Here is a 12,289-nt window from a genome sequence, read left to right as displayed (position 1 = left end):
GCTATGGATCTTAGAGGGATTTGGCACAACCAGACATGCAGCTGTTTTGTACATGCAGGTTTTTATTTGAGCTGGATGTGTTTTACTGCTGAAGACTAAGTGGTATTCCAGATTTGGTTCCACAGAATGACAGAATGTTAGGAGTTGGAAGGGACCTCAAAAGCTCATCCAGTTCAAGCCCCCCTGCCAGAGCAGGAGCACCTAGAGCAGATCACACAGGAACACAGCCAGCTGGGTTTGGAATATTCCAGAAAGGGAGACTCCACAACCCCCCTGGGCAGCCTCTCTGAAAGATTGTGAATATGATGTTTAACCAGACTGCTCTGAGGATGTTTACCCTTGTCAGGATGCTCAAATAAATAGGGTAGTGATTCTGAAGACCCTCACAATGTCTGTTGTTGAAATATGATTAACTTCTGTTGTGGGGCAATGCTTTTACTTGACAGCAGTCTGTATTTGCCCAAATTGCAACTTTTGGAAGTGAAATAACTCTTTCTGTGTAATTTTCCCCGTGCCAAATGTTATATCACAGGATACTAGGGAGGTGGTAGTGACTTCAAAAGCCCACCCAGTCCAAGCCCCCTGCCAGAGCAGGAGCACATAGAGCAGGTCACACAGGAAGGCATCCAGATGGGGTTTGAATGTCTCCAGTGAAGGAGACTCCACAAAGAAGCTACATGAGCAGGCAAAAGCATATGGGGCTGATAAGGTTAGCAGGGTAGAAACACTGAGTGTGTGCATCTCCTGCACAATGCACAGCTGGGAAGGAAGAATAAACTGCAGCAGGACAGGTTGGGAGGGGATCTGCTGGAGAGCAGCCCCAAGGAGAAGGACCTGGGAGTGCTGGTGGACAACAAGTTGTGCATGGCACAGCAATGTGCCCTGGGGGCCAAGAAGGCCAAGGGGGTCCTGGGGTGCATTCAGAGGAGTGTGGCCAGCAGAGCCAGGGAGGTTCTCCTCCCCCTCTACTCTGCCCTGGTGAGACCTCACCTGGAATATTGCATCCAGTTCTGGGCTCCCCAGTTCAGGAGGGACAGGGATCTGCTGGAGAGAGTCCAAGGGAGGGCTCAAGGATGCTGAAGGGACTGGAGACTGCCTGGTGAGGAGAGGCTGAGAGCCCTGGGGGTGGTTAGTGTGGAGAGGAGAAGACTGAGAGGGGATTTAATCAATGTTTATGAATATCTGAGGGCTGGGGGTCAAGAGGTCAAGAAGGAGGGGACAGGCTCTGCTCAGTTGCACCCTGTGACAGGGCAAGGGGTAACGGCTGTAAACTCCAGCACAGGAGGTTCCACCTCAACATGAGGAGGAACTTCTTCCCTGTGAGGGTCCCAGAGCCCTGGAACAGGCTGCCCAGAGAGGTTGTGGAGTCTCCTTCTCTGGACCCTTTCCAGCCCCATCTGGATGTGTTCCTGTGTGACCTGTGCTGGATTTTATGCTCCTGCTCTGGCAGAGGGGATGGACTGGAAGCTCTCCAGAGGTCCTTTCCAACCCTTAACATCTGTGATCCTGCAAAAGGATCACAAATTATTTCTCACTGCACAAATAGGTGCAGCCTTGTTTTCCCAACTCAGAATCCAAAACCATTTCTTCACTTTTAAGCCCTAGTTGGACTTGGATGATCTCGAGAGGATCCTTCCAACCCCTAACATCTTGGGATCTTTTTTCAGTTGTTTGTGAAGGATTTTCCTTCATGTCCAATCAGTCTTGTGAGTATTAATGTCTGTTGAGTCACATCATTCACTGTGAGAGGTAATTAGCTGTGCTATATTGATAGAGCTGCTTTTTTTGATACCAGGCCTTCAAGGTTGCTTAATTAATTAATGTTAGAATTTTTTTTTTATTATTATTCTGAAAGGTTTTAATTAGGTCTCAGCTCACAGAAGTGAGTGTGACGTCATGTGCATGTGGGTTACAGCCCACATTACATCTCTGAGACATGGATTTGGTTATGGGTGTTGCATTATCCATCTCAAACACTGCTTTAAAAGGTGTTGAAAGAACCAGCAGCCATGCCTGGTGTGTTGGGGAAACCTTATTTCCTGTAAATTAGGCTCTTGAGGTTGTTTGACTTCAATGTTATAAAAAAAAATAATGTTAAAGTAAGCATCCATTATAATTTTTTTCCCCTTTTGTGGTTTGGTTTTGGTTTTGTTTTCTTCTGAATGAGGTGTTTAGAAGCTCATCATTGGGCCATGAGGATGAGCAGAGGGCTGGAGCTCCTCTCCAATGGAGACAGACTGAGAGAGTTGGGATTGTTCAGTCTGGAGAAGAGAAGGCTCTGAAGAGACCTTCTTGTGGCCTTCCAGTATCTGAAGGGGGCTACAAGAAAGCTGGGGAGGGACTTTTGAGGGTGTCAGGGAGTGATAGGACTGGGGGAAAATGGAGCAAAATTAGGGTAGATTCAGATTGGGTGTTAGGGAGAAGTTCTTCCCCATGAGGGTGGTGAGAGACTGGCACAGGTTGCCCAGGGAGGTGGTGGAAGCCTCATCCCTGGAGGTTTTTGCAGCCAGGCTGGATGTGGCTGTGAGTAACCTGCTGTGATGTGAGGTGTCCCTGCCTATGGCAGGGGAGTTGGAACTGGACATGGAGGTGTTCAAGAAAGGATTGGATGTGACACTTGAAGCCATGGTTTAGTCATGAGGTGCTGGGTGATAGGTTGGACTTGAGGTCTTTTCTAACCTTATTGATTCTATGATCCTTGAGGTCCCTCTGCAGGCTTCTTGTGGGCTCCCTCCAGGTCCTGGCCTTGGGAGTGCTGAACTGGACAGCAGCACATGTTCCAAACTGCAGTTGTTCTCAGGGGGTCTTCTTTCCTGGTGCTACAGGAGGTGTCTGTAGGAGGTCCAAGGGGCTGCAAAAGATGTGACTTTGAAAGAGTAGAAATAGGAAGCTGATGGAAATGGCTAAGCCAAGCCAGAGTAATCATTTTCCTTGTCCCAAGAAGTGATCCAATGAAATCAGGAATTCCTTCTGCTTGGGATTTCCAACTGAGTCTTTCATGAAATCCAATCAGTGATCCTACAGTGAAGCTTCTGTTGACATTTTGATGGAAACTGCTGGCATGTTCACAGCATCACAGGAGGTTAGGGCTTGGAAGGGACCTCTGGAGACCATCCAGTCCAATCCCATGCCAGAGCAGGACCAGAGAACCCAGCACAGGTCACACAGGAACACATCCAGACAGGGCTTGAATGTCACGCCAAGCCTTGCTGGACTTGCACTGTTGAAACTGAGGCTTGGGATGTAATACCAAAACACATTTCTTTGGGGTGTAAATGTTTCAAGAGGCCCTTACCATTTCCCCAGGTGCTTCTGCAGTTGTGGCTATGGAGTGGTGCTTCCAGATAGCCTCTAAGGGATTGGTGTGAACTCTGGGGAGAAGGAGTGAAGGGAATTGCACTTTTACTGGTCCAGTTTGCAGCAATACCCCAGACAGGCACTGGCAGACACTACTAGGAGTGAGCTGGTTTGTGAGCTACTGAGCCCTACAGAGCAGGCAGCTCGAGCAGCTCTTGTATTTTCTGCAGAAGTAAAGTCCATGCATAGAATCATGGAGTGGTCCAGACTGGAAGGGACCGCCAAAGCTCATCCAGTCCAACCCCTCCTGCAGTCTGCAGGGACATCCCCAGCTAGATCAGGCTGCCCAGGGCCTTGTGGAACCTCACCTTCAGTATCTCCAAGAGGCCTCAACCACCTCCCTGGACAACCTGTTCCAGTGTTCCACCACCCTCATAGTGAAGAACTTCTTCCTGATATCCAATCTAAATCTGCCCTTCACTAGTTTGAATCCATTGCTTCTTGTCCTGTCACCACAGGCCTTTGCAAACAGTCTCTCTCCATCCTCCCTTTAGCCCCCTTCAGGTACTGGCAGGCTGCTCTTAGGGCTCCCTGGAGCCTTCTCCTTTCCAGGCTGAACACCCCCAGCTCCCTCAGCCTGTCCTTGTAGCAGAGCTGCTCCAACCCCCTGATCATTTTCATGGCCCTCCTCTGGACCTGCTCCCTCAGGTCCATGTCCTTCCTCTATTGAGGGCTCCAGACCTGTACACAGCACTCCAGGTGAGGTCTCACCAGAGCAAAGTGTCAGAATCACCTCTCTGGCTCTGCTGACCACACATCTTTTGATGCATTCCAGGCTATGATTTGCCTTCTGAGTTGCAAGCTCACACTGCCTGCAGCATGGATCTGTCTCCTCACCTGTCCAAGCTGTGAAGCATTTTCCAAACCATTCCATATCAGTTCTTCTTTTTGTTGTCAGTAGTGTTCTCCCCTCTGCTAGCATTCTTGCTGCCTGCTTCACTGTTTTCAGTAAATCTTCCCTGTGTAAACTTCAGTGTCACATAACTGAGTCCCTTTGCTTGTGCTTTCCATGCCAACCAAGTTTATTTGGGGAGTTTCTAATGGGTCTTCCCTAAGAGCAGTGACAGTAAAAGTGTCATTATTTGCCTCATGGACCATGAAACCCAAGTAAATTGTGAAAGTGCAAGGGAAGATGATGTGGGCTTAGAAGTCAAAGCCTACCCTGTGTGGTTTTTTTTTGTTTAGAGCAATGCTGGAGGCTTTGAAATGTCAAAGAGATTCCAGTTGTGTAATTTGAGGCCGGTATTAACATCCCTACTTAAAAGCAAAACAATGCCACTTGCTGGCTTGATTCCATTCATCTTCACTGAAAGGAAGTCCATGAATGAACATGAGCTTTTTAAGGCAAGGTTTCAGGTAGGTTTCAGAACCTCATCAGCTGCAGTGTTGAAAGGAAAACCAGCAGTGTTTTTTGTGTACCTTGGCTAATGCACTTTTACTAAAAACAATTGTGGTTCACAAGCAAGCAGCTCCCTTTTATCCTTTGATATAGAATCATACAGTTGTACAACTGTTTGGGTTGAAAGAGACCTCCAAAGGTCATCCAGTCCAACCCCCTCTGCAGTCAGCAGGGATATCTCCACTACATCAGGTTGCTCAGAGCCTTGTCCAGTCTCACCTTGAATATCTCCAGGAATGGGGCCACAACTACCTCCTTGGACAACCTGTTGCAGTGTTCCACCACCCTCCTGGTGCAGAACTTGTTCCTAACATCCAATCTCAATCTGCTCTTCTCTCATTTCAAACCATTGCCTCTCGTCCTGTCCCTGCAGGCCTTTGCAAACAGTCCCTCTGCAGCCTTCTTGTAGCCCTCTTCAGGTACTGGCAGGCTGCTCTTAGGTCTGCCTGGAGCCTTCTCTTCTCCAGGCTGAGCAACCCCAGCTCCCTCAGTCTGTTCTCATAGCAGAGGTGTTCCAGCCCCCTGATCATCTTGGTGGTCCTCCTCTGGACCCTCTCCATCCATATAAATATGTATGATCTAAGAAGTGATAAAAGAAGGCATCTGGGGAAGGGCAGGACAGTTAGGGAAGGGCCACTCACCCAGCTTGATTTAAAGGCAACCACCCTTAAAGGGTTCTTTAGAGGTCCTGCCACTTTGTATGCTTTCTTGAGGAATTTCTTCACACATTGAGATGCTCTGGGTTCTTTGCCATCTTATTGTTTTAATTTTCAAGGAGGGAAATGCCATCCTTGTGATGTTAATGATGCCCATAAAAGCTACATTTTCAGTGTTCTAACATGAAGTTTTAAGGTGTAGGATACATGCTGTGTGGGTGAGATCTCTACATCCTGGATGTACTTTTCATTTGACTAAGCACTTCTGGTTGAAACACAGCACTGAAGGGGGATGTGCCTCCAGTCTAGACATTGCAGCTGCTTCTGAGTGTTGATACAGGCACCAGGACAGGTTAGGAGCTGCCCTGCTGGAAAGCAGCTCCACAGAGAGAGACCTTGGAGTGCTGGTGGGCAGCAAGTTCTGCATGGGACAGCAATGTGCCCTGGTGGCCAAGAGAGCCAATGGGATCTGGGAGAGCAGCAAGAAAAGTGTGGCCAGCAGGGCTGGGGAGGTTCTGCTCCCCCTCTGCTCTGCCCTGGGGAGACCACAGCTGCAATCCTGTGTCCAGTTTGGGGCTCCCCAGTTCAAGAGAGACAGAGACCTGCTGGAGAGAGTCCAAGGGAGAGCCAGGAGGATGCTTAGGGGACTTGAGCATCTCCCCTGTGAAGAGAGACTGAGAGCCCTGGGGCTGGTTAGTGTGGAGAAGAGAAGGCTGAGAGGGATCTGATCAATGTCTATCAATAGCTGAGGGGTGGGGGTCAAGTGGAGGGGGCCAGGCTCTTTTGGGTGGTGCACAGTGAAAAGCCAAGGAACAATGGGTTCAAACTTGAACAGAGAAGGTTTCAGCTCAACATGAGGAGAAACTTCTTTCCAGTGAGGGTGTCAGAGCCCTGGAACAGGCTGCCCAGAGAGGTTGTGGAGTCTCCTTCTCTGGAGCCTTTCCAAACCCACCTGGATGCATTCCTGTGCAGACTCCCCTGGGTGCTCCTGCTCTGGCAGGGGACTTGGACTGGATGATCTCTGGAGGTCCTTTCCAACCTCTGATGCACTGTGAGAAACAATGCTCTTATAAGTGGAAACTCCTAAAGAGGAACTCAATCTGCAGAACCAAGGAGAGACGAACATTTTCCCTGGATCTGTATCCTTTGGTTTACATTTTTATCAGTACATTTAGGGGGGTTGCTGTGTGATGTTCACACCCCTGGCAATAATGCCTTGTGCACCAGTGAAGCAAGTGGATATATGCTAGTCCTATTTAACACTCTTCTTTCTTCTTCTTCTTTTTTTTTTCAGATCACCTTTTGCTGCTGTCACAGATTACTCAGTAACAAGAAATAATGTCATACAGCTCTGTCTGGAACTAACCACAATAGTACAACAGGTATGAGACCACATGCCTTGGCAGTTTGGCTTTTTTCCCATCTTGGAAGTGGCCATGACCACCTTCACACAGTTTTGTCTTGCCCTGTCTAGCTCACTGTGTAATAAAAATAAGAAAATCCTAGCACTTAGTTGAACCCTCCATAAAATTTCAGCTTCTTGTTTTATAATACCTGCTTTGGGCTGTGCTGTGTATGTGCTGCTACATATCTCAGCAGTAAGATTCGTCCTGGGTTCTCTGGTCTGCTATCATCACCGTGCGTTTGCAGAATCTCCCGGATGAGATGCATGTTTAATTGCACAGAATCACAGAATGTTAGGGGTTGGAAGGCATTTTGAAAGCTCATCCAGTCCAAACCCCCCTACCAGAGCAGGAACACCTAGAGCAGGTCACACAGGAATGCATCCGAGAGGGTTTAGAATGTCTGCAGAGAAGGAGACTCCACAACCTCCCTGGGCAGCCTGCTCCAGGGCTCTGTCACCCTCACAGGGGAAATGTTTTTCCTTATGTTCATGTGGAACCTCCTCTGCTCCAGCTTGCACCCAGTGCCTCTTGTCCTGTCAGTGGACCTCAGTGAGCAGAGCCTGGCTCCATCCTCCTAACACTGCCCTGCACAGCTTTATAAACAGGAATGAGGTCACCCTCAGGCTTCTCCTCTCCAATCTACAGAGCCTCAGCTCCCTCAGGCTCTCCTCATAAGGAAGATGTTCCACTCACTTTATCATCTTTGTGGCTCTGTGCTGGACTCTCTCAAGCAGTTCTCTGAGATCCTTCTTGACCAGAGGGGCCCAGAACTGGACACAATATTCCAGCTGTGGCCTTACCAGGGCAGAGCAGAGGGGGAGGAGAACCTCTTTCAACCTACTAGCCACAGCCCTTCTGATCCACCCCAGGGTGCCCTTGGCCTTCTTGGCCACAAGAGCACACTGCAGGCTCCTGGGCATCCTTCTGTCCTCCAGGAACCCCCAGGTCCCTTTCCCTTACAGTGCTGTCAAACAATTCCTTGTGTTTTGCCTTTAGTTTTTAATTTACTGTCTGGTTCACAGAGCCTGCATGCATGAGACTTGATTGATCTGCTGTTCTATACAACATCATCCAGACACCTGGGGAGATGGCAGATGTCCCCAGCAGGCTACAGTAGTTTGAATAGTTTTGTACCTCCTACCTTCAAGAAATCCTGAAGTAGATACTGGGAATCATTTGCTTAATGACCTTCAGCTGAGAATCCAACCTGGAGAGCCTTCCCCTCCCTCCTGTGGCCACTCTCTGTGTGTGGTTTAGGGCTGTCCCTTATCTGCCAGTTGGTCTTTGGAAGAGGGAAATTCTTTGGTTTGCACACTCTGACTGATGTTGATACCAACGTGAGTTTTTGATTGTGTTCCCACAGGGCCAGACAGCAATGGTGCTCCCCTGCCTTTGTTAGGCAATCTGTAGGTAGCTTTTATTTGTGGTTCTCAATGCTTTTATTCCCCAGGAACCCTTTAAGTAAAGAAGCTTTCTGCTTTGCTGAAAGATGTAGTTGGGGATGTCCCTGCTGACTGCAGGGAGGTTGGACTAGATGACCTTTGGAGGTCCCTTCTGGCCTGGACCATTCTGTGATTGTTTAGGATTAAAGCCCTGGAAATCTTTGGAATAGCTGGAAAGTCTGATTCTGTATTGCCATAGAGTCACCCAGGTTGGAAGGGGCCTCTGAAGGTCATCCAGCACAAGCCCCTCTGCACTCAGCAGGGACATCCTTCACTAGATCAGGTTGCCCAGAGCCCTGTCCAACCTCACCTTGAATATCCCCAACCCTCAACCACCTCTCTGGGCAACCTTTTCCAGTGCACTCAACCACCCTCCTGGTGCAGAACTTGTTTCTACCATCCAATCTAAATCTTCTCTCATTTCAAACCATTGCCTTGATCCTATCACTCCATGCCTTTGCAAACAGTCCCTCTGCAGCCTTCTTGTAGCCCCTTCAGGTACTGGCAGGCTGCTCTTAGGTCTGCCTGGAGCCTTCTCTTTTCCAGGCTGAAGGCCCCCAGCTCCCTCAGCCTGTCCTTGTAGCAGACATTGTAAATTCTCAGACACTGAAAGAAACCTTCCCTGCTAATCACCAGAGTTCTTCCTATTGCTATCAAGTAGTGATTATTAGTAGCACTCACCACATGATTTCTTTTTTACTTCCCTAAATCAGCTTCCACAATGATTTCCTGTGTTTGTTTAGCTTTAAATCCACTGATGTTTAGCTCCCAGCTTTAATGTCTTGTGGGATTTGCTTAGCCAAGTGCTGCAGCAGAAGCATAGCTGTAGGGCTGTAAATACTCCTGTATGAAAGCTTCCCTGAAGAGGGACCATGTGAGGGAAGCAATTCTGTGGAACAGGGCTGGAGATGAAGAGCAGTCAGGTGGCTGATGGGGATCTGGCTCGTGCTGTTGTCACACAACATCCTTCTGGCATCAGCTGTCTCACAGCAACCTTTTGAGTCCACCTCAGACTGTTGGGTGACATGGGGAGAGCAACCTGAGTGATGCAGGCTGGGAGATGGCAGGCAGGATGGAGGACAGCTAGGAAAGGCCAAGAGAACCATCCAGAAGTGCTCTGAACTTAGAGGCACAATTGGGTGACAGAGACTGGAACAGGCTGCCAGGGGGGTTGTGGAGTCTCCCTCTCTGGAGATATTCAAGACCTGCCTGGAGGAGTTCCTGTGTGACCTGTTCTAGGTGCTCCTGCTCTGGCAGGGGGGTTGGACTGGAGGAGCTTTTGAGGTCCCTTCCAGCCCCTAGCATTGTGTGATTTTCACAGAATTAACCAGGTTGGAAAAGACCTTCAGGATCATCCAGTCCAACCTATCACCCAACACCATCTAATCAACCAACCCATGGCACTGAGTGCCTCATCCAGGCTCTTTTGTAATACTTCCAGGGATGGTGACTCCACCACCTCCCCTGGCAGCCCATTCCCATGGCCAATCTCTCTTTCTGGGAAGAATTTCTTCCTACCATCCAGCCTAAACCTCCCCTGCAGCAGCTTGAGACTGCGCCCTCTTATTCAGCTGAAAGCTCTGCTGTTGGGTGCATGCAGAACTGCCTGGGGCACCACCTCAGCTCTGTGCTTTGGAGCTGATTCCCCATTTGCAGGTGTCTGAGACTGACACAGTGTCCATATACTCCATATGCCATGGACTCGCTGCCAGGGCTGGGGGTAATGTTTGTTGAGCTTCCAGCCACTGCCCTCTTTCAGATAAAAGATACTGGAAAGTTGGAGAGGGAGGGCTACAAGGGTGATGAAGGGACTGGAGGAGCACTGCCTGGTGAGGAGAGGCTGAGAGACCTGGGGGTGGTTAGTGTGGAGAGGAGAAGACTGAGAGGGGATCTGATCAATGTCTGTAAATATCTGAGTGCTGGGGGTCAGGAAGGAAGGGACAGGCTCTGCTCAGTTGCACCCTGGGATAGGACAAGGGGCAATGGATGGAAACTCCAGCACAGGAGGTTCCACCTTAACATGAGGAGGAACTTCTTCACTGTGAGGGTCCCAGAGCCCTGGAACAGGCTGCCCAGAGGGGTTGTGGAGTCTCCTTCTCTGGAGCCTTTCCAGCCCTGTCTGGATGTGTTCCTGTGTGACCTGTACTGGATTCTCTGCTCCTGCTCTGGCAGGGGGGTCAGACTGGAAGCTCTCCAGAGGTCCCTTCCAACCTCTAAAATCTGTGGTCCTGTGAAAGGATCACAAATTATTTCTCACTGCAAAAATAAGTGCAGGCTTGTTTTCCCAACTCCCTTTTAAGCCCTAGTTATTAAGGACTTTCAGGACTCTCTAAATATAGCTTTAAAATATTGACTTCTAGGTCATACCAAGCAGCTAATTACCTCAGGTATCATTAGCTAATGAACTGCCTTTAGTAGTTTAGTGGTGTGAATGTGTGGTAGGGTCCTCATTAGAGCTTCTTTGAGCTTCTTCCACATTGTTGTGGTTTTACAAGCAGCCTGTGTTTGATGGGAACAGTTATGTGTTCAGCTTTGAAGCTTTTGGGTTACATTTTCCATAGTGTTCCTTCCACCTGAACTTTGTTATCAAACACTTGCAGGAAAACCTTTGTGAGTTTGCCATGCTGTTCATCCTCACAGAGAGAGTGATTGTCCCTTGGAATGGGCTGCCTAGGGAGGTGGTGAAGTGGCCACCTCTGGAGGTGTTCAGGAAAAGCCTGGATGAGGCACTTGGTGCCATGGTCTGGTTGATTGGACAGGGCTGGGTGATAGGTTGGACTGGATGACCTTGGAGGTCTCTTCCAACCTGGCTGATTCTATGATTTTATCCCCTGCCTTCCAATTTAAATAAAAATGCTTCATTCATAGATTTATAGAATGGTTAAGGGTGGAAGGGACCTTGAAGATGATCCAGTTCTAAGCCTCCTGCCATGGGCAGGGACACCTTCCACTAGCCCAGGGTGGTCATGGTCTCATCCAACCTGGCCTTGAACACCTCCAGGGAGGAGGCAGCCACAACCTCCCTGGGCAACCTGTTCCAGTGTCTCACCAGCCTCACTCTAAAGAATTTCTCCCTCATCTCCAGTCTCAATCTGCCCTCCTCAAGCTTCAATCCATTCCCTCTCATCCTACCACTACAAGCTCTTGTCAAAAGTCCCTTCCTGGTTTGTTGTAGCCCCCTTCAGTTACTGGAAGGCTGCTCTAAGGTCTTCCCAGAGCCTTCTTTTCTCCAAGCTGAACATCCCCAACTCTCTCATTCTGTCCCTATAGGGTAATTTCTGCAGCCCTCTGATCATCTTTGTGGCCTCCTCTGGACCTGCTCCATCAGCTCCATGTCCTCTTCTGCTGGGGGCAGCAGAACTGGAGGCAGTGCTTCAGGTGGGGTCAGAGCAGAGGGGCAGAATCCCTTCCTTTGTCCTGCTGGTCACACTGCTTTGGATGCATCCCAGGAGAAGATGCCAGATTCTTAGAATTTCCAATTTCTCTATATTCCTAACGCAGTGTTAGGGGAAAATGCTCCATTTCTGATAAACCTACAAGTAAGGGAAGAAGTGGACCTGTGGGTAGCTCAATAGAGTTGGGGAAAAGCCCCAAAACCCCAGGGAAAAACAGCACCAAAACAAGTGCCCCCTCCTTGAAAACAAACCCTGGGCACCACCTGCCTGCAGTCCATGCAACCCAAGTGATGTTTGTATGGGAGACTTCCAACTCACTGCAGGGAACACTGTGACAGAAACTTAGACTCTCTTTATATCCTTCAAGGACTGTTCTTATGAAGATTTTATTTTCTGTTGTTGTTTTCCCCTCCCCCTGTTGCATAATGTTCAAAGCAGTGCTGAGGAGCAAGTGGTGTGTTTCAGGGTATGTCTTAGCCTGTGCCAGTTGGTTTTCTTCACCTTTAGAAGTCAATGCATAATCCAAGGATTATTGGAAAGAGGGAACTTTCCTCGCAAGAAGCTCTGTCCAAGTGGTTTCAGTGCATGCTCTCAAGCAATGTTTTGCTCATGTCTCCATAGCAGACTCCTCTGG

General features: G+C 49.0%; 1 protein-coding gene across 4 annotated transcripts in view; it reads left to right on the top strand.

Annotated features, from left to right (window-relative positions):
• The window catches only part of CNKSR2 (connector enhancer of kinase suppressor of Ras 2), a 236,725-nt gene that overhangs the window by 65,658 nt on the left and 158,778 nt on the right, over positions 1-12,289 (top strand). For all 4 annotated transcript variants that reach the window (XM_054399320.1, XM_054399319.1, XM_054399314.1 and 1 more), the window contains exon 4: positions 6,707-6,794. In XM_054399320.1, coding sequence (XP_054255295.1) covers positions 6,707-6,794 — 88 coding nt within the window. The remainder of the gene's footprint in view (positions 1-6,706; positions 6,795-12,289) is intronic.

Source organism: Indicator indicator, chromosome 1, assembly GCF_027791375.1.
Source record: "Indicator indicator isolate 239-I01 chromosome 1, UM_Iind_1.1, whole genome shotgun sequence".
Classification (NCBI taxonomy): domain Eukaryota; kingdom Metazoa; phylum Chordata; class Aves; order Piciformes; family Indicatoridae; genus Indicator; species Indicator indicator.
The sequence above is the reverse complement of the archived record's forward strand: the minus strand, read 5'-3'. Positions and strand labels throughout refer to the sequence as shown.